Raw genomic sequence first — 25,141 nt, forward strand, 5'->3', positions numbered from 1 at the left:
TTCATAACCTGAATTGGGGCAGTGAATCTGTGTAACGGCTGTATACAGAGGACAGTGGGAAAAGATCTGCAATAAAGGTGTGTTAGCACTAATGTGCTAGTGACCTATTTATTTGTAACGTAGATGCAGAAAAGGAAAAACTCCTTTGGGGTTATATGTCTCATTGATGAGTTACAAATGAATGTATGTGGTTCAGCCTGCACCCTTCCTGTGCCCCTCCTCTACCCCCTGGGGTCAGCCCAGGCTGGGTCCAGTGCCATGTAGGGCACTTCGTATCAGTGAAATGCTGCTGCTTTCTGTTTCCTATTTTTATGGCTCAAGGCAGGCTTAAATAACACGGTAGTTAGGTCTTTTGGTATTTACTGCTTTATAGCACTAGGATTTTTTGCTGTTGGGAATTGTGCAGTAGTGAGAGGAATGGTGAGGAAGTTTTGCAGTCTGTCAGGGGTTGCCTCAGCTTAAGTGCTCTGCATGGGCATCTTTCACAATGCCATGAAAATCTGTTCCATGCCTGACTGGTGGGAAGAGCAAGGGAGCCCTTTGCACATAAGCAATAGGTGGCTGCCCCTCCACGAGCAGCTCTGTGGTTAACGGAAATGATAGATGATGAGGCAAAATTGAGTGTGAGTATGGTCTGGATCAGGGGAGTCCTCGTCTGCACCACTGTATCACAAGCTGCTTCAAGTGACAGGGGCTGGCAGTTTGGGTGCCCGTGGCTCCTGTTGCTGCCATCGGTGGTGTCCGGCCAAAGCTGAACCACTGCCTCAGCATCTTCTGAAATCCTACCTTTACTGGAATAGCTGGGTTGTTTGTTTGCACATTGTAGACGGGGTTACAGCAAGTGTTTATATTTATTTGTGCTCCAGGTGTTAAAGAAGCACAATTTGATTCACGTGTCCTTTACAAACAGTTTACAGGGCTAGAGCACTTCCTAAAGGTGATAGTAGTAATGTTATACCTGTTGGAGGAGCTAATGAACAAATTTGGTGTAGGCAGGAGATCTTGTTTTAATTTGCTGATAAACCTCCAAGCTAAATTGTTCCCCCTCTTATTCCAGAATTAAGAGCCATTTACTCCAAGCCTCTCTTTCAAGCGTTGCGACTTCATTTTGCCCTTTTGTTTTAGGAAAATCTCTTGGTGTGTTCATGCCTCTGACTGTTTTTGTCAGTTTTAAAATGAGGATACTTTTTCTTGACTCTCTTCCAGGGAGGGCTTGTTCATTGTTGCCTCTGAGGTAGAAACCTCTCTGCATATTGGAACAGCTCTCCAAAGGCTAAATAAGTGTTTCCATTAAAAGGGTCCTCTCTAACTGAGGCTGAAAGGGAAATTTGAATGAAGCACTCCATTGTGCCATCTTGTGGTGTCCCCTGTCATGTTTGGTAAATTAATTTGAAAGGTTCTCCTCTCCTCCCCTCTCCCCTCTCTTCTCTCAGCAGATTTATTGCCAGCAGTTATGATAACTGATGCCACTTTTTTTGTATAAACCCATTTCAATTAAAACTGTTCTCCATACCATTCTTTGCTGTCCAAAAATATGCAACATGGAGGGCCATACAGATCAGGCGTAAGTTTTTAATGCAATAGGACCAGTGAAAAACTGCTCCATACAGCATGCTGGTGGCAGGGCAGAGGGCAGGCAGGCTGGCTCTCTGCTGCTCAAGCGAGGGGACCTTGTTGGGGAAGCTGTGGTTGACTTCAGGAGTGATCACACATGCAGCAGAGCAGTCCTTTGTGGGGATGGCCAAGGTCATTACTTGCACTGCAGAGCTCGTCCCCATCTTGGGCAGGAGAGAATCGTACTGATACAAATAATAGGTTCCCTTGCTGATGAGGGTCTGCTCTGGGGTGTGTTTTGTGTAGGTCTTTGGCTGGCCGCACAGGCACTGACAAGTTTAGGCGAGCCTGGGAATGTGTTCAGCTTGGATAAAGTCAGCTGAGGGAGAAATTCTGGTTTTTGTGTGTGAATGCCAAGAACTGAATGGCACTAATCCTGTCCTGAAGGGTCTTCCCTAGCTATGAAAGACTGCTTCAGTGCTGGTGGATAAATAAGTAGGCGTTTGGAACAAGAGTGAATAAAGTTTGTCAATCGCTTTATCATAGATGACGGTTTTACAGCTGATACCAAATGATCAGAGGCATATTTAGCCTCAGACAGGCTATGGGTGAAGGTGGTGGTGCTGCGAGCCCTTAGGTTGGGGCTGAACCAAGCCACTTTGCTGCTGTCAGCACTCTGCAGAGAAACCCACCGTATGCCAAGTGATACCAGCATTTCAGAAGCAGCATACATGTTCATGTTGTGCCTGAGCTAATTAGCCCTCCAAAAGACCTCCAGGATGTCAGCTAGCCTCATTGTGTAGGGAGGTTCAGTGCTTTTAGCAGAGACCGCCTCGCTCAAAACCAGCTCTAATATCTCTAACGTTGTGCTGAAAGGGGCCTTTTATCTAATCGAACTCCAGTCGCTTCAGGGTGGAGCATTTACAACATCAGGCATGCAACCCAGGAAATGAGCCGTCGATCCTGTGAGACAGAATGGATGCTCTAACATATATTGATTCAACTGTATTTTAACAAAACAAAAACTGTATTAGTGCTGCTGCTTTACCTCATGGTATTATGGGTCCATTAGATATTGAATCGGTAGTAGTAATGGAAAGCTTATGATAGAAATCATAAAGTAACTAGTAAGTATGGAAACCTAAAAATAATGATATTTTGAATAATAATGGTAATGAATAATGATAAAAATAGGGATGGCAAAACTACAAGGTATATAAAGAAAAGCAGATGTCTTCTGGACTTCAAAGAATTCTCAGAATGCTGAATATCTAAATGAGAAAACCTGTCACAAATGCTTGCAGCAGTTTGAAGCCGACAAAATGGCAAATGCTGGGAGGAAAAGGAACTTGTGGAAGGAAAGGATCAGAAAGTATATTTTTAAGAGGTAAAACTGCAACAGTGGATCAAAAAAGTACTAAGCTTTTTATATATATATATCTGTGTCAATCAGTTTTCAGCAAGAGAAAAACATTTGGCTAATCCATCATTAGTTTGAGATTTCAGCAGAGGGAAGTTACAAAACATCTGTGCTAGTGAGTGGAATGAGCATCATGCGAATTCCCGGGGCCTGTGAAGTGCTGGGGTGGTTTCATTTTGTTTTATTTTGTCAAGATGATGTTTATGCTCGCTGTGTTTTCCAGAATTCTTTATTCCTCGGCATTTTAAAAAAGAGTAGGGATTTTTAAAAGATCTCTTTCATTTGCTTATGGATTTGAAACCACTTTAAATATAGGTAAGGTGACTTGAGCTGATGTCTGTCTGGCAAAATAGATGCAATTAGCACAGAGCTGTGTTGCTGAAATGATCTTCCAAAGGCTGACTGCCAGGTAAAGTGGCTGGGTTAAGCCAGTGCAGCCCTTTTAATGCAACTTGCAGTGCTAAAATGGGTAATAAGGCTAAGGTTTGACAATAAATCATGAAATGCATCTGTATATTTATGTTTTGTTGATATACTTACTGAGGATCTATGTTCACATTAATTTTACTTACTGAAACAAATTATTTATCCTGGTAAATAGAAGATGACCTCGTAGGCCATGAGCCTCTGGAGAAATAATTTGCAGGGTATGTTTTTGGTGAACGTTTCAAAATTAATTTCCAAATTTTAACTTGCTTCTTATACGTTGTGAGCAGCGTAGAGTGAGTCAGGGAACGTAGAGTGATAAAAACGTTAAGAAATCATCAACTCGGGTATCTATGTGTGAGTAGGAGTCATTTAACATTCAAATGATAATCCCATTTTGTGCTTGAAAAAAGGCAGAAAAAAGGAAGACAGAGATGAAGCTAATGTAAACTAAATATAATTCTCCTTTATTGTCCCTTCCATGCAGCGTCAGCCAGGTTATGTACCTTGTATAAAATTTGCCTGAATGTACTTGCTGCCTTCATGTTGGTCACTTGCAAACCTTTTGGTTTACAGGTGTGTTAAAGCATGAATCCTCTCCTGAGTCTTTCTTTACTGTGCGTGTGCTTATCTTTTGATGGATCTTTTACCTTTATTAATGATTGAATACCACTTGTGACCAAACAAAATGGTTATGGAGGAATTGGATTGTGACTTGTTGAGCTGAACACGTGAACGTTTTCTTATCAGAAGATAAGGTAGGTTATACACCGTTCCCAGCTGACATTCCTGATGGGTGTGAGCAAGGGAGCGCTTTGTTCAGAGTTGTCCCTGGATAGGGATCTGCTCCTCCAAGTCTCTGGTTTTCAGAGTGAGTTTCACCAAGACACTCCTCCTCCTGTACTCAAGGTTCCCTGGGTGCAAAATAAGTGTAACAGTGGCCAAGTCTCCATAAGATGCTTGAGAACCGCTAGAGGCTAACTGGTGGCTACTTTTGCTTTTTAGTTTCTTTTAATGAATACATTGAAAACTGCAAGAAATCTAGAATCTGTCTGTTCATAAACCTCAGCACTCCTGGATACTTCTGAAAGCCCTAGACAATTGTGCAGTTAAGCACATACTCGTTATTCATGTCAGAGACGTGCAACAGAGACCTGGGACCTCCTTCACAAAAATAGCTCAGTACTTAAAAGGGGACTTGAACTGCCAGTGTGAAAACACCTCCGGTGCCTCTGCCTTTGGCGCCAGCATCATATTTCGCAAGGGAAGGAACAGAGCGATACGTTGTTTTGAGCAGTCTATAATGTATGTTCTCTTGCCCTTGCAAGTACTAACAACCATGCAGAATCCTACTGACAGAGACATGGGTGAGCCGGTATCTTAATAGCCTTTATTTGTTTATGCACTGCAGCCTTATCGAGGAGGAGGTCACTGGAAACTGTTCGTATTTCGCAGCTTATCCAACAAGTCTCAAGTTGATTTGGGGTAGAGGTTACTGTGTTGCTAAAAACGGTGATGTTAAAATGCAGATGTTGCATAAAATTTCAAAAAGATTGAGAAAAAATCAGAAAACAGTAAACTAAAGCTGATCCTGTCAGAGGTCACGATGCATACTCATGGATTTTAGCAGCTAAAATTGTCATAAATGCCAAGCCTCCTCCTGGCCAGTTTTGCCAGTCAAAAAAAGAAATCTTGTCCTGCTGTTGTCAAGTCGGGACATTAATTTTGCAGTAATAGTTGACCTTGTCTTCAACTGACTCTCTGTAAAAATCAAACTTGTACTTGTTTGTGACAGTCTCCACTGTGAAAACTGTAGAAGCCTCAGTGTTATTGGAGTAGAGGTCTCAGGCATTTTGTACCATCTTATTGCTCAAGAGTAGTTTCTTTACCGCCTGAGTGGGGAGGATCATCTTACAGCAGCCCTCTCCTTTTTATGTAAATGCGTCTTCTGAAAGTAAGTGGCTTCTTCAGCTTTGTTGGTTTTAGCAAGATCACTTTACGGGCATTGGTGCATCTACCAGGAGAATATTCACTGACACCTGCTCTGTTGGAGCATCATTTTCTGGCATAGTTGTGTTACAGCCTTCTGGTTACTTGGTTTGCATTTAGCTTTGTTATTTGGACTGCTCATGTGTACTGTCATCATGTTAAAATGACCCTGACAAAGCTCATAAAGTAGCTTGAACCCATATACGCAGGCAAATGTTTTATAGTAGGACCGTGACATGATTTTCCTGTAACGAGCTGCCTCACTGTGGTGGCGTACACAGGAGCACCAATCTCTCTAATGTTGTAGGCCACTACCTAGAAGTTAAATACAGAAAGCACCTCTTCAAAAGTTGCCCTTTCCCCTGACTGTCTCACTTCTACACCTGAGATGTGGTGACCAGGGAGGGTACCTGATCACCTGCCCTTCTTCAGAGCTGGGCCTCTTGTTTGTGGGTGCAATGATGGGTAGGAGGGGCACTCCTCTTACTGACAGCAAAGCTTTGCTTGTGAGCAGGCAGGAGTGTGATGGAGGGTGTGATCCTCCCCAGAGGCTCTCAGGAGTGACGTGTGCCTACTGTGGGCAGCTGCCCTGAGGAGAGGACGGGGGTAAGGAGGGGGAAAGAATTGAGGTTGTATTACTGCATGGGAGAGCTGCTGCTGGGCTGGGGAAGCTGTGGCTGTGCAGTGGTAAAACCCCTTGGGCTGACCTTTCCCCTTCCTTTGCACACCAGAATGCAGAAGGCACACTTGTGCTCGGCACAGCTGGGAGAGGAGCAAGAGAGACTATTTCTCCCACATGCCTGAGTGCAAGGGGACGAGGTGGGTCTGTCTGGCAGGGCCTGGACGTGCCAGCCAGTGTAATGGGCCTTCAGTGGAGGGGTGAGCCTTGTAGGAGGTAATGGTTAGTACTCCACAACAGCTTGGCTCTACATCCATGAAAACCAGAGCACTAGGTCTGATCACATCAACCCTGAAATGGTCTGCTAACACCCAACGCTAGTAGAGCATTCATGCTCTTAGGTTTTAGCAGGATGTGGTTCAGCTGAGATACTGAAGCTGAAATCCAATCACCAAAGCATTTGAACGCTGTTTGGAGCTGGGTGCTAGGTTGCCTTCTCAGGGAGGTTCTCCCTGACCGAGCGAGGACCATGTTTTGTGTCAACATGCACACCTGGAGATGGATACGTACCGAGCAGAACTAGGTTTGGGAGGTTCCAATTGTGTGAAGAGCTCTGCATGTACTGTGGGATTTTGATCCAGATGTTTGAATTAAGTTTGCTTCAGTTTTTTGTCTGGGAAAAAAATGGAGCCAAGCAGTAGCTAATTCCATAGACAGATAAATCAAAAAGCTATACTCCAGTTTTGCAAAATGGGTCATCCCTTTCACAAAGTGCAAAATCTGTGAGCAGGATGTGCTACTGGAGATTGGAGTGATACTTACATATATCATTATATTTTGATTAGCAATAACTTCCAAAATATTTGTTTCATTTTGTTTTCTCCCCAGAGTCACTGGTCTCACAAACCTAATTGTGTTTTTCGATTGTCCTTGCTGGAGAAGAAATGTAGGTGGTGTTAATGAGAAATCTTTGCATTGTTAGTCTAGAAATGCACCAAGCATGTCCAAAAGAAAATGTTTGCTTACGGTCTCTTATATTACTAATTATATCATGTTTATCTTGCATATTTTTGATATGTTTAAGTACATTATATGCTTCTGCTGTAGGACTTCTTATCCTTGTTTCTTTTTAAAATGTCATTAAGATTGCCATTAGATGTTCGTGAGAGATTGAGTCAATAAATTTCTTCAGTTCAATGCTGTACTAACTAGCTTATAGCTGATCAGATTGCAGCAGTCTTTTCACTATGCTCTACTGGATCTGAGCCCAGTTTTCCTTCCTTCAGTGTATGACAGCAAAGGGAATCGACAGTCACTCTGCTAGAGGTGGCTTTTTCCCTCTGGTTTCAGGATTTTCCTGGAAAAGAACCTTTAATAATATTCCCAATAAATATTTCTTACGAATTCTGTTCTTTTTTTTTTTTCAATAGATATTGGCATCGTGTCGGGCATTTCTTTTAACAGCTCGGATTCCCACCAAGGTAAAGCTACTGATTCTATAAATATTCTGTTTTTTTAGATGCAAATGTAAGTTGCATAAACTTAGCATATTTTATACTTGTGCATCTGTTTAAAAAATAATAACGAGGAATGGTATGTTGTATGGTGTTGAGTTAGAGTGGTGCTCCTGTAAGCGCCTGTCTTAAATGGATTTGTCAATTTATATATACTGTTTCAGAGGAATTTTAACTTCAAGAAATGCAGGCGAGTGAAGAATTATGTTGCAAACACTAACTTGAAGAACTGTGAGATGAGGCTGATGACCTTTCTAGTGGAACAGTTTATGTTCAAACAAGCTGATGGCGATATTGCCTCTAGTGTTTGTAGTGTCAAATAGGAATATATGTGATTTGGAGACAGAAATTATGTTGCGGTTTATTAAATTCTGCTGTTTTCTGATGATTTCTGTGATTCATTTTGAAAAGCATCTTGCCAACCTGCCTTGCCAATGCAGGTGAATTATTTTTTTCTACTCCTGTTGACAATTTGTAACGATTGTTGTCGCAGAGAAAGATAATTTCCATGTGAATGAAAATGACTGATGTGGAAGCACATCTCTTGAACAGCTTGGAATCAGTGAATGGGAATTTAGTGTATGTTCTATTTTGTGTTTTACACATACATATGTGCATGCGTTTGTGTAAATGTGTGTATATGTGTGTGTATATAAATATGCTTTATAGAAAAAACAGGATCAATAAATGGAACGATTGATATCAGGTTTTCAGTTATGGTCACTGGTAAATGCGACTGTCCCTTACCTATAATTTGAAGATGCTGACTGACAGGTTAGGATGACTAGTTTGAATTTCTGCTTAAATTTATTTCCCTCAGTTGATCACTGGGTCCCTGCAGCGCAGATATCTTTGGTTGATTGTTGGCTTTTGGATCATTGCAGTTTGCAGCCTGTTTTTAAGACAAGGTTTGGTGGCTCATTGCACAGAAACATAGAGCCAGTTGATGAACAGCTTAGACATCAGTGCAATGGCAGTATGATGGACAGGTGGTGATGGTGATCTTGTTAAAGAATAGCAAAGCCACTGTAATTCATCAGGAAGCTCTTGAAGGCTAGGTCTCAGTGCACTAAGGAATAGCTGTACTTCTAGTTTAGCATTCAGATACTTCTCAAAACTCCTTTGATTAAATGGATTTACGTAATTGAAAAATGTTTCTGTTTTCATGGAAATCTAGAATACGTATGCTGTAGTAACGAAATTGTTACTTTAGTGATAACAAATGGAAGAAAAGTGGTCAGAAGAAACTGCTCATTGTTTATGTCAAAATTAAACTTCGTATATCTGAGCAATTACTAGGATGGTTGAAAATGCATTTGTTTTCTAGCAGTATTAGTGAAACTAAATTTTTTGAAGTCCTTACTATTTTCAAAAGCTGCTCAGACGCTTTCTGAGCCTGAGAACTTCAGTATAACTGGCATGCAGTAACTGCTAGGAAGACAGCTGAGAATGTGCAGCAAAGACACTTTATTCCTCCAGGTACCTCTCACAAAACATGAGTATGTGGAGAGATGGCCAGTTCTGATTGACTGTTATTACTACATCTGATTCCAAGCTTCACTTTTCCTTAAATAATGCTGTTGAGAAGTATCTACTAAACAAGGATCAAAGTTAAAAGGAATAAAGGTTGATTTAATATCAGCTCACACAGATATCCTTAGAGCAAGGATATTAAAATGGCCACCTCATAACTTTACACTCAGGTCCAATCAGTTCACTTCCACTAATCTAGATGGATTGATAGGAGAGAATTGCCATACTTAAAGCCTACTAATTCTTGCTACAGTCTATATAAAAAGTAGTTGCAACATTAGTAAATGTTAGATGTGTCATCAAGCCCACAGATAAGCATATGAAATATTTGTGGGAGTGTAATTCAGGTTTGTGAACATATTTCTAGTGCCAGCTCTCAGCAAGTTCTCATTGAAAAAATTGGAAGCTGTGAAATTAGCTGGTTTGGTAACTGCAGGGTCCCTCATAGCCTTTTAAGAGGATTTTTAAAAAATATAATTTTAGGTAATAAATGAGATTATGCTTTTTAAAACCTTGTAAAAATTATTTCTTAGTTGCAGGTGGATGATGTTTAAAATGTGTTCTATATTATTGCTGCAAAGCAAGGACTGTAAACACATGGTTTTAAGTAGAAAAATGAAAGATGAGCTATAGAGATGTTGCCACATTTCCTGGTATTTATTAATTCTAGTCAAGAGGATTTTTGTGGAGTGAATGCTTGAATCTGGATCTGTGTAAACTTCTCTCAGGAGTAGAAAGGTATTTTTGATAGTGTGTACATATATGTGTGTTTGCACATACCTGAGTACGTAAGCAAAAGCAGAAACTTCAATCTGGTAAGTAAATAATTTGCAAAGTAGGAAGGATTTCAGTCATAGAAACTTTTCCCTAAAATTTCATTTTTGATTTGGGTAAACAAATGTTGGACAGTTGCATATGTTTGTTTAATTTGATTGGCACTGGGGAAAAAGAGCCTTTCCCTGGTAGCCAACAAGAGCTGCTATGGAATTTTTTTTTTCTTTCTGGCTGAATGAGCTGCACTGGGCCATGTCCTGTCATCACAAAATATTTCCAGTCTTAGCTTAGAAGTAAGTCACTGAAGAGGCCCGAAGAGAAGTGAATGTTTTACCCGTGGAAAAATGGAAGGCACCGGTGTGGGCACTGGGAAGATGCTTGCGCTGGTTCTGCCTCTGCTGCATTGGTTCCCTGTGCACGCTCGCTTTGTAAACAGCTGCGACAGCACCCCTGTGGTCTGAAACTGCCTGTTTGCTATAGGATGCTGCCCCTGCAGTAGAATAAGTGAAACAAAGCATGTGAAGCTTCTCCAAAACTTCAGAGTAAAGTTTGGTTGCAAAGTTAGGTCTTTGGTGGAAGGTGGACTTTGCACAGAAATGGCTGAGGGGTCCTTACGTCTTGTGACGCTGTCAAATCATGAGCGCAACTGAAAGGAAAAGGATTCAGAAAACAGGCAATGAAACCCAAGCAGACATTAATAACATCTTAAGTCTCTGCAGCTGTGAGTAGATAACGTAGCTAAGTGCTTAAAAAAGGTCTTCTATTTAATTAAATCCCCCTAAATTTCAGTGTATTCTAAATCATAACTATTTTAGCTGGAATTTTTTTTGTCAGCTTCATCCTGCAGTTACACTGTTCATGACTACTTAGAGATTTGCCGGTGAGACCTTGGCATTTAGGAGGCCTCCCTGTGATCTTGCTGCTTTCTGGAAAACTTTTAGCTGGTTCTTATGGTTGGAAACTGGTACGTTCCTGGATTCTGTGCTGTTGCAGCCTTTGTGAAGAGGAAGTCTTGAGAGCTGCACCTGGGTTCTGAGCACCCCAGGAGTTGTTCAGGGTCATCTTTTTAAAAGGCTGCCACAAATACAGAAATAGAATAATACGGTGCTTGCCAGTTAGCCTGGGAGCACCCTGACTGTGAACCTAGGGTAAGATAAAGTACAGGAAACTTTGTGCAGTTCAAACAGACTGCTCAGTTACAATGGTTTTAATGATAAATAAAAGGAAATGACCATGCTAATGTCTGTAGTTATGATTCAGTCCAAGAGGTTTCTTTCTGCATATCTCAGCAGGGAGAATGTTTGTCCACACAGCTGTGAATTCAGATTTAGCACACTCCCTGTAGCCCTAGATTTGTCCTTGGAGAAAAGGACTTTCCTGCTTTCTCCTAAGTTTCAATTTGGATTTTCTATGTTCACCCCTCTTCCCTGCCTATCCTGACTTGTCCAGATAACCCACTCAGGCAAAGCTAATGTATTTTTTCTTCTCATACTTTTAGACATGCTAAAGCAGTCACGAGCATTTATACATCTATATCTGTATCTATGAATAGTATTTTAATTAATATATGTATATATAAAAACTGCGTGTGCATGTCCCTTCAGCTTCTGTGCAGTAATATTTTTCACACCTGTGATCAGTGTAACTAATGAAAAAGTAAGATGTGGTGCTGTAAGTATTGTAATTAATGATTATTCAGTTACAAGAGTACGCATCAGTAGGGCATTGAATAAATGATGCTTTTTATAGTAAAATTGTGTAATAAATTTTATTGTAAGTTTATGTGCTTATAGCTTGCAGTAAAAAGTATGATGTGGTATTCCCATAATGTCTAATAACCATTTGAACCTGTAACAAGCAAATATAAGCATTCTTGTAGTGTAAAATGCAGTCAGATAAGATGTTAACAAATACTTAGCGTTATTTACAGGAGTTGATGTAAAAGAACAGTAGCCTCACTCAGGGTTTTCTTAACCTCGTTGGAAAGGGTAGGTGCTCTTTAAAATAAGATGATGTTTGCACTGATGTGGAATTTTTCTATTTTAACTACAGTTAGAACTAACTTTCAGCTACTTGGAAATCCAAGGAGTAACTTCCAGTAAACCAGGTCAGGTAAGTGTATTCTAGATAAGAGGTACTTGTTTACTCATTGCTAAATCTGTTCCAGTCAAGGAGGTATTGATCTAACATGCAGGTGGCCTCATCTACTGAGTACACTGTACGTTTGCATTCTTACATTCATTACGCTTTAAAGTCTTAACAATAATTATGAGAATTTAGAGAGTCAATTATAGGAGTGTGTTGTGCAGGTGGGATAATAAGAAATATATTTTTTTCCCCCTAGTTCAATATGGTACAAGTTTTCATTTGTTGTAAGAATATTTTTCTGAGAGATGATCTAACAATGGGGGCTGGTATATAATCATCACCACACAGGCCTGGATGGCTTCTGTGGTGTATACCTTTATGGTGAAGCCAAAAGCTACTGCTTACACTGCAGGCAGAAATGGTTTGCTTCCAGCTATTCTTGGTGCCCTTACTGTATAGAACAGAAAATATATTTGACAGCTAGTTATGTGCCCAAAAAAGTGAATGTCAAAGAGAAGGTGCTGAAAAGAAGAATGCCTTTAATACGTTTTTCATTCATAAGATGAACGCGTTGACAAGATTTGACAGTTCAATTGTATCAAAGTCTTCATGTGTTTCACATGTGTTTGGCTTCTAAAGAGCTTTTTAAAAATAGGAGCGTCTGACTCTTTATTTGAACTCTGAAAAGCTCTCATTGTGTTTAACGTGTCATCTTTGTAACCTGGCTTTTGAAGCTTTCCATAAAGGAGAAAAAGAACCCCAAAAGCCCAGATATTTACTATTTTAATGGGGAGACATTTAGTAAATTTTGTGTATGTTTTTGTGGCTTTATTTATTTAAGGTACTAAAATGCCGTGGTAGCTAATGCGAATTATTGCTGGAGGCAGAGACAATCACTGCTGTAGCAAGGTTTACAAGGGATTTTCAGCAACTTCACTTAACATACCATTTTCCTAAAATATTTTTTAAGGTTTTGCATGTTTATGTTCATTTGTGTTTTAAATGTGTAAGTCTTATAGCTGAAGGCATGCAGAATCCTAGATTATTGCTTGCAGGGCAAATGGTTTTGTTACAGTTTTCCTGCAAATAGCGTGTTATATCTGTGATGCCTGAAGGACGTAGTCTTGTGCTAGGCATCTTGCAGAAAGCCATTAAGAGCTTCCCACCATAAGTTAAATGAACAAATGGACAGAGTAATATAGGGAAATGTTGTGTTAATATTGGTGGCATGGAAAAACTGTAGTAACTTGCCCACTCATTCATCTTCAGGGAATGACGACAACAGGTTCAGAAAAGAGTTGAATTGGTGGGAAAAGGTGTGAAGATTCTCTGTGTGCTTTTGGGATGATACAGCCTTTTCGAGGGTTATCCTGGTGATGGCCCTAGGCATGATCTGGGAACCAAAAGAGCCCTGGGAACCAGTTGCAATAAAAAGCAATCTTCTGTAGCATACTATGCAGTGTCCGCCCTCATACTGTCCATCTACACTTCTTATTTATTCCTAATGTTAGCTTCTTACTGTGTATGCATAGCTCCTCATCTAAAAGGGTTTACGACTTGGACTGTGCTAAATATTTACACTGGAAAAGACAAACATTACAGTGCTTCCAGGTCTGCTGTGTCAGTCATACAGTAATCTAATTTGATTCTGAACACTCCATATATAACAGAGATGGGTTGCAAAAGGCCTGATTTTTTCCCCCCCCTCGCTGAAGCATGTATCTCCCAGACTGTGGGGCAGTTATGTTGGCTGAGTTACTGCTTCATCTGAACCAAGACAATATATTACTGTAATATTTTCTTAAACAGCATAGATCAAGGTATTAGGGCTTTTCCAGAGGATTACAGCCTTTAAAGGCTTTTACTTTTTGCTGGAGGAAGCAGGCCCTGCTCGTTCAATAGTTTCCTGTCAGGCTGTGCGTGCTTTTCCTGGTGTTCTGGGACATGTTTCAAAAGAGGACAATGCTATGAAAAGTTCTTGGTTTTCAGATGTCAGCTGAGGTCAAGATCCTTTGAAACTTTTATTCCCGTGGGAAGCGGGGCACTGTTAGAAAAAGCAAAGTTTGAGTATGGGGGTCTTGTACATTCAAGAACAACTTTCAGAAACTTTACCTGGAGCATTGTTGTGCTGTGTCTTAAAGAATAACAGATTCCTACTGGCATGCAAAGCATTCAGCTGGCATTCAAAATGCTCTCCTTTTTGAACAGACGTAAACTGTATGATACCCAGTTCCTGCCTTCATGCCCTTTTATTTACAGTTGGTTATGGAAACTGAGAAATGCAGCATCTCCATGAAGATGACATCCTCGGAGGATGTGAATGAGGTGCTGGCACACATTGGGACCTGCCTCAGGAAGATATTCCCTGGACTCTCGCCAGTGTAAGTGTCTTTTAGGGAACCTCTAGTGGCAACAGATTATGTGGAAAGGGTGACATGCCACCACTTTTTGTCCAGGGGTCTCTCCACCCTGACCTCAGAAATGCACTGAGGGTATAAGAAGCACCTTGAGCCAAGCAGTAGTCTTTTATGCAGGTATATGACAGAACCAGCAGGCAGTGCAGAGCATGGGTAGGCTGTGCATGCTCTGTAGGGTCAAAAGAGCATTTGTTCTGAAGGGGCAGTGCAGGTATTTGGAGTGTTGTTTTTGTTTTACCTTATTGCCTCTGCAACCTCAGGTAGAGCTCAGGTTCTGGCTTTTGTTGTAATCAACTCCTTTCCCGGCTCTGATATTCACTGGAGATTTTTTTTGTTTGTTTGTTTGTTTGGTTTTTTCCCTAGAAGTGAAGTCTGAGTTGGGAGAGGAGGGAAATTTCTGTTTACTTTCAGTGTATGTGAAATGATGCACGTGGTTGGAGCCTTGTTCTTCAAAACTGAGCCCTGGGAAGTCTTGTCATATACTTTGCATAGTGTAACTGGCTCCTTGGATCATGTATCTCCTCTAGGTTTTTTGCTCTGTTTCTTTATGCATTGGTCATTCCTTTGGGTTCCCCCCCCCCCCCCCCCCCCCCCCCCCCGGATCTGTGCCTCTGAATTTTGTCATCTTGTGGCAATTCTCAGTAGTTGTTCTTCAATTTATTTTATTTCTTCTCTCTGTGCTTGCCTCATCTTCATCACTCTACCAGATCTTGCAGCTTTACTATTGCTCTCTTCACCTTCTGGGTTTTCATCAATATTAGAGAAAGCAGACCGTGTAGAAGAATTTTCCAGGACACACTGATCTTTCTAAGTGAGCTTTTGTAGCTGTTAGATGTGAATGGTCATGCTAAATTTACATGTTTTATTTTGGGTGCATCTTTTTATCATTCACCTTTCCTGTAGGTGGAGTAGGAAATCGAGTTCATAAACTCTAGCTGGCAGTTTGTTGTGTGTTTTTTTTTTTTTTTACTTCCAGTTTATCTCTGTGGCAGTATTATTAACTGCCTTAGTGGAGATCAAGCTCTTCCTTCAAAAAGCGCACATACACGTGAATATTTGTGAGCAGATTTATCATAAAACCTCGGTAATGATGTGAGAAATGTAGGCAAAAAGAGTAGAGTGAAGAGGGCTGCAAGGTTGTGCATGTTTGTCTTGGTGTCTGTGAAGGCCTTGAGACATACACGTGTTTTCTCTGGGCTTTCCCGAGAACATTGCTGGAGCATTTGGTGTAGCTGGAGAGCTTGGTTCCTGGAAAAGAAATCAAATTTCTTGCTCTCCTCTCACACGGCATTACTTTCCAAAATGAAGGCATTGAAGTTCTGCAGATCATATGAGACCAAAACAAGCAAAAGGCTGGAAAGAGGTTTCTCCCATTAGTATCTTTTATTAATTCTTTCCCTCTGTTTTATGGAATTCTGCAGTTTATAAGGCAGTCCTGTCATTCAGAAAAACAGTTTTAATTCTTAAAATGTAGGAAGGGACTGTGTTTTTGTTCAGGGGAAGAAGAACACTACCAAAGATTGGAGCTGGCTATCTAGAGTGCAGCCTAGAGGCTGCGTGTAGCTACTCAGCGTGCACTGTGGCTCTTCGCACCATAGTGCTTTTACTGCACAAAAGCACTGTATACACAGCAGCGGTATCAGGGTAACCAGTAATACCATGTCTCTCCCCTGTTTGGGACATCCTTGTGTTAGTCAAGGGCCACGAGTCTCCTTAGCCTGAGAGATCCTGGTCACAGAAAAGGGCTCAGTTGCTCCAGTAGTCACAGGGTTAACAGTTAGAAAGAAAGAAAAGACAAATGTTATTCCTGCTGGGCGGCATCACAATGTGTGTGACTTTTAGGCAGAGAAGTGAGTTGTATTAAAGATGGTAATTCTTACTATATACTCATTTAAAATCGTACTTGAAATAAAGACGATTTTGAAAATATTTTTAAATTCGTAAGTCATGAATGTTTTTTTTTTTTTTCACCCTTTTGCATCTAGGAGGATTCTGAAAAAAGTAACTATGGAGCCTTCAGAAAGACTGGCTAATCTCCAGGCCCTGTGGGACAGTCAGACAGTGGCAGAACTTGGACCTTGTGGTGAGAATGGATTTAAAGGCTCAAATATAAAAAGGCTAGAATTGCAGTGTCAGGAAGTTTAATTCTATTTCTGGCAGAAACTTGTAAAGGTGTAATTAGTTTTAAGGTGTAATTACTGTGAAGCAGACTTCTGATTGGTAGGTGAAGGCACTATTTTAAGCTTTCTTGCAACCTGCTGGGCAAAGACAGGATAGTCTCAGCTTCTTTCAGCAGCACAATGGACAGCCTTCTGAAAGAAAAAGAGAGTGAGTTTTGAAAGACTGGATCTTTAAGTATTAAAATATCCTTTTAGATGTTTGTTTGTTTGTTTGCTTGTTTTACTATTACGTTAAAAACTCTCACGGCTTGCTTTTAGGAGGTTTTTCGCAGATGTATGCCTGTGTTTGTGATTGGCTTGGATTTCCCTATAGAGAAGAAGTACAGTGGGTAAGTACACGTCTTGTTCTGGAGCTCTTTTCAGCTAACTGTACAAATGATGAAAGAGCAGGTAAATCATAGTAAAAACCCAACAGTTCTGTGAAGATGTATTTGGTTATGTATTTTTAACAGGATGTCGATACAATTTATCTGACACAAGATACCAGAGAGCTGAATTTGCAAGACTTCAGCCACCTTGACCACAGGTAAGCAATGTGCAGTAATCGTCCTATTTGCAAAATTTCTTGTGTCTCCTCGCAATAGGGTTTGCCTGCCCTTGCTAAAGTGGGATGGTCCCATAGCTGTTACTTGAATATGTAGACCTCTGAAATAACTATCTGTATCATTTTTAGTTTTCGGCACAAAGCTGTTGTTTTTGCATGAAAGCCCCATGGAGAGCACATTTCACTGAGGAGCCTGAGAAGATAAATATATTTTGCTGTTGGAAGCACTCCAAAAAGTTAGCAGATAGATACTTTCCCTGTGATGACTGATATAAGAGCTCAAATTCAGCAGAGCAAACATGCAACTACATCTGGTGGGCAAAGCAAAAAAGGAAATTATGCAGTCTTTACTTATGCAAAATCTTTTTCTTATGGTGTGCACAGTAAAGGAAATTATTTTTGTCAGCAAGTTAGTAGAAGGTTCAAGTTGTTCAACTGAATCCCAGCCAGTAGTTTCTCCACTTACAATAGATGCTATCAAAAACATGTACTTCCAGAAAGGAACTAATTGACGGTAATTTTACTATGAGATGCTGAAACTTAGCTAAGTGTTGTATTTGGTTTGCTGAATTTAGCTGGCTGAGAAAATTGGATTCTAAGAAAATTGAAGAGGAAATGGGAGGAAGTCTTAACTAAAATACATCATTATACAAGGAAAAAGACAAATTTAAGAAACTGTAAATAAGAAAGGGAAAACATTTGTTTCTTTGGGAAAGCCCAGTGGGAGAATTAAGAATCTGTCAAAGGTAGAATGTTAAAATATTGTAACAGGAAGGCTGAACTTGGAGGTAGGTAAATAAGAGTATTATTATGCCACAGCATTCTTTGCAGCTTTAAGCTATCTAGTATGTAAACTTGCAAAAAACCACACTGAAATCCTTACTGAGCTTCTGTGATGAGTTTTCACAGCCTGCTCTGAATCCCATGGCAAAGTTACTAAGCTGTACCTGTGTTGGCTAGTTCAGAAGTGACTCAAACAAGACTACAGGGCTGCAACTAGTGCGTGATGGATGTAGGCAAAGACTGGCTAGTTAAGCCTTGCTTAAGGCTTAGGAAAGGAATACTGTTCATCACAAGCAAACGTGGGGCAAGAACATAAGAATGCTTTAAACTTATTGCAAGGTGGAATTGCTGAGAAGACCATGGGGCTTTCTTGAGAAAGTGACTTACAGATACTCAGCTTCAATGGAAATTAAATGTTTGAACAATTTATTGGGAGTGAAAAATACTACTTTTTAGGAAAGAATAGGTAGAAGAAGTGTTTTAAGTATTTAGAATATCTCATCTGGTTCAAATGAGTTGGCTTTTGGAAAACGGAATAATGGGTTTGCTGCTTCGCAGAAGCTTTTAATTGAAGTATACCTTACAGAATTGACATCACTGGGGAAGTATATTTTTGTTAATAATAAGTGTCTCATGATAGTGTAAGTCCAAAGATTCAAAACAATTTTGGAGCCATTTACATGCTGTGGAATCCACCTTGTTTTGAGAGTTGCTATGTGTTGGGGACTGGACTGAGAAAAAGGTTTGGATTGAAATTTCAAGAAAACTAAATTTTTTAGGAAGCCAAAACCTTAATTCATTAAAAGTACGAATTAGGATCTGAGATCCCAGTCAACTCAAGAATGTATGTGAGTGGTTTGTGATATATTTAGCAGAGTGAGAATGCTATAAATTAAATGTGATCATGCTTTGTATTTTGACACTGTTGTATGTCTTGTCCACCTAGTCTTTGGGATTGCTGAAACTATATACTTCATGTTGTGGAGTACCTCTGAAGCAAGGCAGGATGGGTACTACACCCGTTCTTTAGATACAGGGGCTATGCATTGCAAAAATAAACAATTTGTGGTTTTCCTAGTAAAGCATTTCCATCAGAGGTCAACATAAGATGGCATGAAATATAGATGGATTTAAGTTCCCAGACTCTCTGACATTTAGAGTGCACAGCATGGCTTGCCACATGGGAACGTGACTTCTGGGGTTTTACCTGAAGTTATGTTGTACTACTGTTGAACCATATAATTGTTTAATAAGACCAAAAAAAAAAAAAAAGACTCGAATTGAACAGGGCTTATTTAACACAGTAGCATAATATTAATCTGTGTAGCCTATGTTTTAGCATATCTGAACATTCAAAAAATTGTCAGAAAAGTACGATTGATTAGATTTCTTTTTTTTCCCTTTTGTGCTGTTTGGATTTCTTCCTATCTTACATACACCGGGGACAGAGACTTTGAAAAAAACACGAAGGCATTAGTGAAGCTTGAATGTTGTTGAAGCTTAGGGAGATATTCTGCATTCTAGAAGAACAAAATCTGTTTAAATTTTAAGATGGCACAAATCTACATTTTGTAAATCTTACTTTATTCTGGATGGTAGTTTAGTAAACAAAATAATAAATATAAGTAACTCAATTAGAAATGCTCATTAGCATTCTTTCGTAGGTTGCAAAAGAATTCAGATCATTGTTAGTACCACATCTAGAATTTAATAAAGTGATTAAAGCAGTATATAATTTTGAAAAGGAAAACTCAATAATAAGTGCAGTGAGGTTAGGCGAGCTCAAAGCAAGAGAAGGAGTAGAGATAAGTTCCTAAGGGACCTTCATTGGTCAGAAGCACCTTCAAAAGTTTGACCAAAATAAAAAAAAAAAACCAAACAAACTTATATGGTTTCTCCTTAAAATCAGATGGTAGAATCTGATAAAGCTTCTGGAAAGTATGGCTACAGCAGAACGGGCAGAGGTTCCATTGTCGTGAGGCACGTGGGGAGGAAGGGGCGCGTGTGGCGATGGGTTAGCAGTTGTTACTGAAGTGTGCTGGTATCTGTGCTTGTCTAGGGTCTGAACAAACAGGCCTTGAATACTGCGGAAGACTAAACTATTTCAATATGAGAATTTGCAAATCAGCTGGGTCGATTTGTTTTAAAATATTTCTGTCCCGCTGCAGCGATGTTTCTTCTTTAACTTCTTGAAAATGTGATGGTTTTCCCACTAACTCCGAGCACCCCCTATCCTTCAGCGGTTTCCCTCCGAGGCCTGGGGCAGAGAGGGGAGAAAGGGATGGCCTCAGGCAAGTTCTGCCGGCAGCAGTTCTCCTGCCCAGAAGGTACTGAGCTCTTGCCAGCCCTCCAAAACAGCTTACCAGTTCCCTGGCAGTGTAAACACTTGTAGCCAGTGATCCCCGGTCGTTGTCCCTCTGTTTCTTTGGAGGAGCTGGTGCTGCTGCTGACAGCTGAAATACATCTGCCAATGGTGCCTTCTGCCTCTTTTGGGGGTGGAGGTTCACAGTGTGAACAGCTCTGCTCCATCAGTGTGATGGTGGTATGGTCAGCTGTCCAGCATTTGCCCTGCAGCATTCACCACCGCCTGTGGCTGGCTGGGTACCACTGGGTGGATAAACCAAATTACACCTGAAAAACGACTCTTGTGTTCATTCCACTTCCAAGGCAAAGGCACTGTCAAGAGGGACATCAAAGCTGCTAATTCATTACCTTCTTTCCGATTGCTCCAGGGGAAGGCAAAGGAGGAACAAACCTCTGTGTGGACATTCCTTACTCCACAGCGCACGGTTCCTGCCTGCCCAGCCTAAGGGGAAAATACCTCTGGTTTGGTTTCTCCCCCCCACTAACATTTCACTAGTCAGTTACTGCTTTCCATGGAGATAAAGCATGTGTAGGAACAAAAACAATGTGGTGGATGGAAATAAATCTATACACTTCATGAAGAAGCTGATAAGACTCTACTGTGCCATTGGCAATGAATTCACCGTGAGACTTGATGTGTGCTGTGAACAAGATGGAAAACAGGCTCGATCCTTGAAGGGCACCACACACTAGCTCCTCTGCAGGAGTGTGAAAACGGTCTATTTGCATGAGCTTTGCAGTTGGTGGGCTACAGTCTTTTGATGAAAAATGCCGCACCTTCTTATCGTTACCTTAGTGATGGGCTTGTACTTCCAAACCTAGCAACTGCAGTTCCCAATATAGCTGGCTGAAGGCTTGTCCGTATGATGTTGCCTTGTCTCCTGGCTTTTCTACGTGTTTAACAACCACCCTGAAGTGTATAAACGTTCATGGAGGAAAAGTGAAGGAGAGAAAGAAGAAAAAGATGATGTGAGATGCTGCATGTTTAGTACAGATCTGTGCCTACCTGTACAGGAGGAGGTGGAGACTATCTTATAAAAACAATACTTTTACATTTCTCCCTGCAAAAACTGAGGCTCGGATGGCACTGTTTTGGTGGTTGGATAAGTTCATCTATGTTACAGCTCTTCTATAAAGTCAAGGGGTTTTAAAGTACAGTCCAAGTGTATAAATGCGTTTAATATCTTGTGTCAAAATGATCCAAGTGCTGCACTACTAAATAGTATGCTAGTGCTTGATGGATGATTCTGCTGGGGGGTAGTGTATGGACATGACATTTATCAACGTCTGTTATTGGAGAAACTTAACAGAGGGAGAGCAGATCACATTAAGAGGCTTGGAATGAAGAAGGAGGGAATAATTTAGGATTTCATTTGTGAAATCCCTATTACAATTAAGGAGGGTTTGTGCTGAAAGTGGCATTATTCTTTTGCAGGTCTCCTGCTTCCTGGGGGAATTTAACTATAGAGATGAGACAAGGAGGTGTTCTCTAGAAGCATTCAGTCATGGAATTATATTAAATCATCAGCCTGCCAAAAAGCTTTTTAGCATCAAGCTCAATTATAATTAGAGGTGATTAAGAAGCTTAAATATGTCACAGGCTGAAGAAAAAGTAATGCTAAAACTAGGAATGGCAGCCCAGACAAATTCCTGGTTTAAAAATTCATGCTAGAATAGATGTCAGTTGGCCAGTGAAAAATTTGTATTAAAATACGAGAAAGAGATACAGCTACTGGTGATGCACATTTTTTAGAAAGCAGAGCTTTCTGTAATGGGGATGGTGGGCAATTAGCATTGCAAAAGCATGGGGAATTAGATATGGAAGAACACTTAGGAGATTGTTTCAAATGACCAAAGCCGACAGTTATATGAAATGTGTGTAAAAGTGTTTTTCTTTTTCTAGAGACTTAATACCTATAGTTGCTGCTCTGGAGTATAATCAGTGGTTTACAAAGCTGTCCTCCAAGGATCTGAAATTAGTAAGTAATAAATTGAAACAATATACCTGCCTCGACTAGGCCGTGCCGTGTTTTAGAGGATGCTATTACATTTTTCAAGGTAAACTTTTTTAGGCAACTAGAACCAGGCAATCTTTTTCTCTTAATCGTATCAGAAAAATATAAACTGTTGGATAGTTAATTTGGGCCATAGAAACACTGCTGAGAGTCTGGTCTTGTCAAAATTTCGAAGGAATAAAGTTTGAAAACTCTGGGTGATAACAGTAGCCCATAAAACTACTTCATTAGGTGTTGCTATCACCCTCAAACAATGTTGGGGGACTAAACAGGAAGCTAACTCTAAAGAAGTTGCTTTTTGGAGTTGGAAAGAAAATATCAGGATTCTGTTTTTTTCTTACATATAAAGCAGGTTTTTCCTCTTAATTTTCATTGCAACTTGATGAATTTTTCTCCCAGTTGTCTGAAGCTAACCCTGTGTAATAGCAAGGATTTAGTGATGTGTGACATTGATATTCTTCCACATCAGTTTTCTTTCTTGAAAAGCAAAAAGGGGGCAAACGTAAACAAGTTGGACTACTGAAGAAAAGGCAAGGAAAATCAGTAGTTAGGTGACTTTTAATTATATCAAAATATACTATTTCTTCTAAACTTGAAAGTTTCTAGTCACAGGTGGAGTTAGTGGTTTAAGAAATTGCTTTCACACTTACATCCATCAGCTTTTGTCCTTAAAAATGAAGGTGAATTGATGCCATTTTATTGATCTGATAATGCTCTTATTGCATTCCTAAGATATCATTTTCTATGAAAATTCCGTAGAAACTAGGTTATGTGATTCTTGGCAGAAGAGTAGGCAAAAAACTTTTCCTTCTTGCTGGGACATCTTATTTGAAATTATGCACGGAATGAAATGGGCTGTTTTTAATCCTGTTGTAGTTCACTGTTAAAGTCACCGTTGTTAATAGGTACAATGCAATTCATCAGTTTCTGCTTCAATGAAATGAGATAGTTTGCTTAGTTAGAAGACTGGCTGGTGTAGTTTGCTTAGAACAAGAACTGACCACATTATCTGTCTGAGATATTTTTTACATGAACGTTTTTTGGAATTCTTAGCAACTTTTCTGTGGAAAACAAATCAACTTTGTCAACCGTGAAAACACACCAATTCCTTAACAACAAACAAACAAAAAACTTTATCTTCCACACATTCCATTTTCAGTCAAAAACACCAGGAAAACTTAAATTGTTGGACAGTAAGTCTGTGCCATAGGCACACTGCTGAGGGTCAGTATGGGGTCAGACATATCCGCAGGCCATTGAATGCTTTGTGCTTCATGAGTCCCGCTCTGACATTGTGTTTGATAGATGGTATCCGTAGTGTTTTTGTAGTACATGCATGAAACTCTCCACTTGCAATCACGCTGCTGTAGAAGCATTGTGATAATATTCTGAATTATTGAAATATGGAAGGCAAATACAGAATTGAGAAGATGGCTGAGCTGACTGCCTTTAGAAAACATTGTCGTCTTTACTGGGTGAAGGATTAATAAGATTTTATATGTGTGGTAGATCAGCCATTCTTCTTTTTAGGAGAGTCAATTAGTTTAAAATTTTAAAAATCCTAGAAAATGTCAGACTGTCATTAGCGACACAGATGTCCCAGGTATGAATGTCACTTTTTTTTAAAACGTGGGTAACAGAATAGTTTCAGGAGTTCATGATCATAACTGAAATTCAGCTTTGGACTTCATATAAGTGTTGGTTAGTGGGTGCTGGGGGAGGGTGGGGGTGGTGGAAAAAGCAAATCCAGAAGTGAAATAAAATATTATAATAAAAGGTGATGAGATACAGAGTTCACTGTATGGCTTTTGAATCATTAAGGTTTTATCTCTCTATTTGAATGAGCACAGCAAACAAACTCTTTTGTTACTGTGTTTTGTTCATGGTACTTGCAAATGTCCATGCAAATTCTAGAATCCAACAATGGTAAGATCATGAAATGGGGTTTACTTCTATGTACATTGGGAGAATTCATACTGAAATACACTGACCTGTAGGCACTAGTCCTTAGAAGTCTTTGGAGAACCTTCAGCTGGGGTGCTTTTGCTCTTGAGGTTTTTTTTGGGGTTTTTTGTCTGCCTTTTAACATCTTTCTTTGTGTATAGTTGTCATTCCTGGTCAGGCTTTATTCTTCTTTGCACTAGTTGCCACTTTGTTCTGAAGGTTTAGCACGCATAAGAACAAGATTTCTTTAAAAATTAAGTGAGCATTTTGTCTGAATCACAGGGTTTGGGGTTTTTACTATCATTACAAAAATTCTGCTCCCTAAGATTAGGTGGCTTGCTGCATAAATGACTCACTTTCGGTCTGCCTCTCACTTCCCTGAGTCTTTTCCAGGAGTCCTCTGTTGCCATCTGACTCTCTCTCTGGGGTGTTCCTGGTATTATTACTTACTATTTATGTATGACAAAAAACTGATCACGGCCTGAATCCCGTTACAACGCACAGCTTATAACTCAATACTGTCTGTTCCATATTTGTGTTCTTTAACGCTGTTCTGTCTTTTCTGTGGCAGTCCACTGATGTCTGTGAGCAGATACTGCGAGTGGTGAGTAGGTCCAATCGATTGGAAGAACTGGTATTAGAGAATGCCGGGCTTAGAACGTAAGTAATTCCTTTGAAATGTTGCATTTTAGTTATTGCTTACTCCGAGCAAAAACGGTGTGTGTTAGCCAGAATAAGCATTAAAAAAAACTCGTGCTCAATGTCTACCTTGTTCTGAGGAGCCTGTAGTCATGAGCTTGCCATCAGTCTGTTCAGAGTTTCCTTACGTCCAAGAAATCCCTTTAAACTGATGGGTTTTAAGATTATGCCTGGAGAGTTGGGTTAAGTGGAGCAAAATGGATTGGATAAGGGCATAAGCCCTAAATCTACTCACACTGTTCCTCTGCAAATACAGTTCCAATTGAAGTATTAACAGC

The 25,141-nt window shown here is 40.1% G+C and overlaps 1 protein-coding gene across 3 annotated transcripts in view; it reads left to right on the plus strand.

Annotated features, from left to right (window-relative positions):
* Positions 1-25,141, plus strand: part of CARMIL1 (capping protein regulator and myosin 1 linker 1) — a 201,098-nt gene that overhangs the window by 75,303 nt on the left and 100,654 nt on the right. For all 3 annotated transcript variants that reach the window (XM_064443149.1, XM_064443147.1, XM_064443146.1), the window contains exons 3-10: positions 7,439-7,489; positions 11,882-11,941; positions 14,177-14,298; positions 16,320-16,417; positions 16,773-16,843; positions 16,967-17,040; positions 22,109-22,184; positions 24,736-24,824. In XM_064443149.1, coding sequence (XP_064299219.1) covers positions 7,439-7,489; positions 11,882-11,941; positions 14,177-14,298; positions 16,320-16,417; positions 16,773-16,843; positions 16,967-17,040; positions 22,109-22,184; positions 24,736-24,824 — 641 coding nt within the window. The remainder of the gene's footprint in view (positions 1-7,438; positions 7,490-11,881; positions 11,942-14,176; positions 14,299-16,319; positions 16,418-16,772; positions 16,844-16,966; positions 17,041-22,108; positions 22,185-24,735; positions 24,825-25,141) is intronic.

The sequence above is a fragment of the Phalacrocorax carbo genome, chromosome 2 (assembly GCF_963921805.1).
Source record: "Phalacrocorax carbo chromosome 2, bPhaCar2.1, whole genome shotgun sequence".
NCBI classification, from domain to species: Eukaryota; Metazoa; Chordata; class Aves; order Suliformes; family Phalacrocoracidae; genus Phalacrocorax; species Phalacrocorax carbo.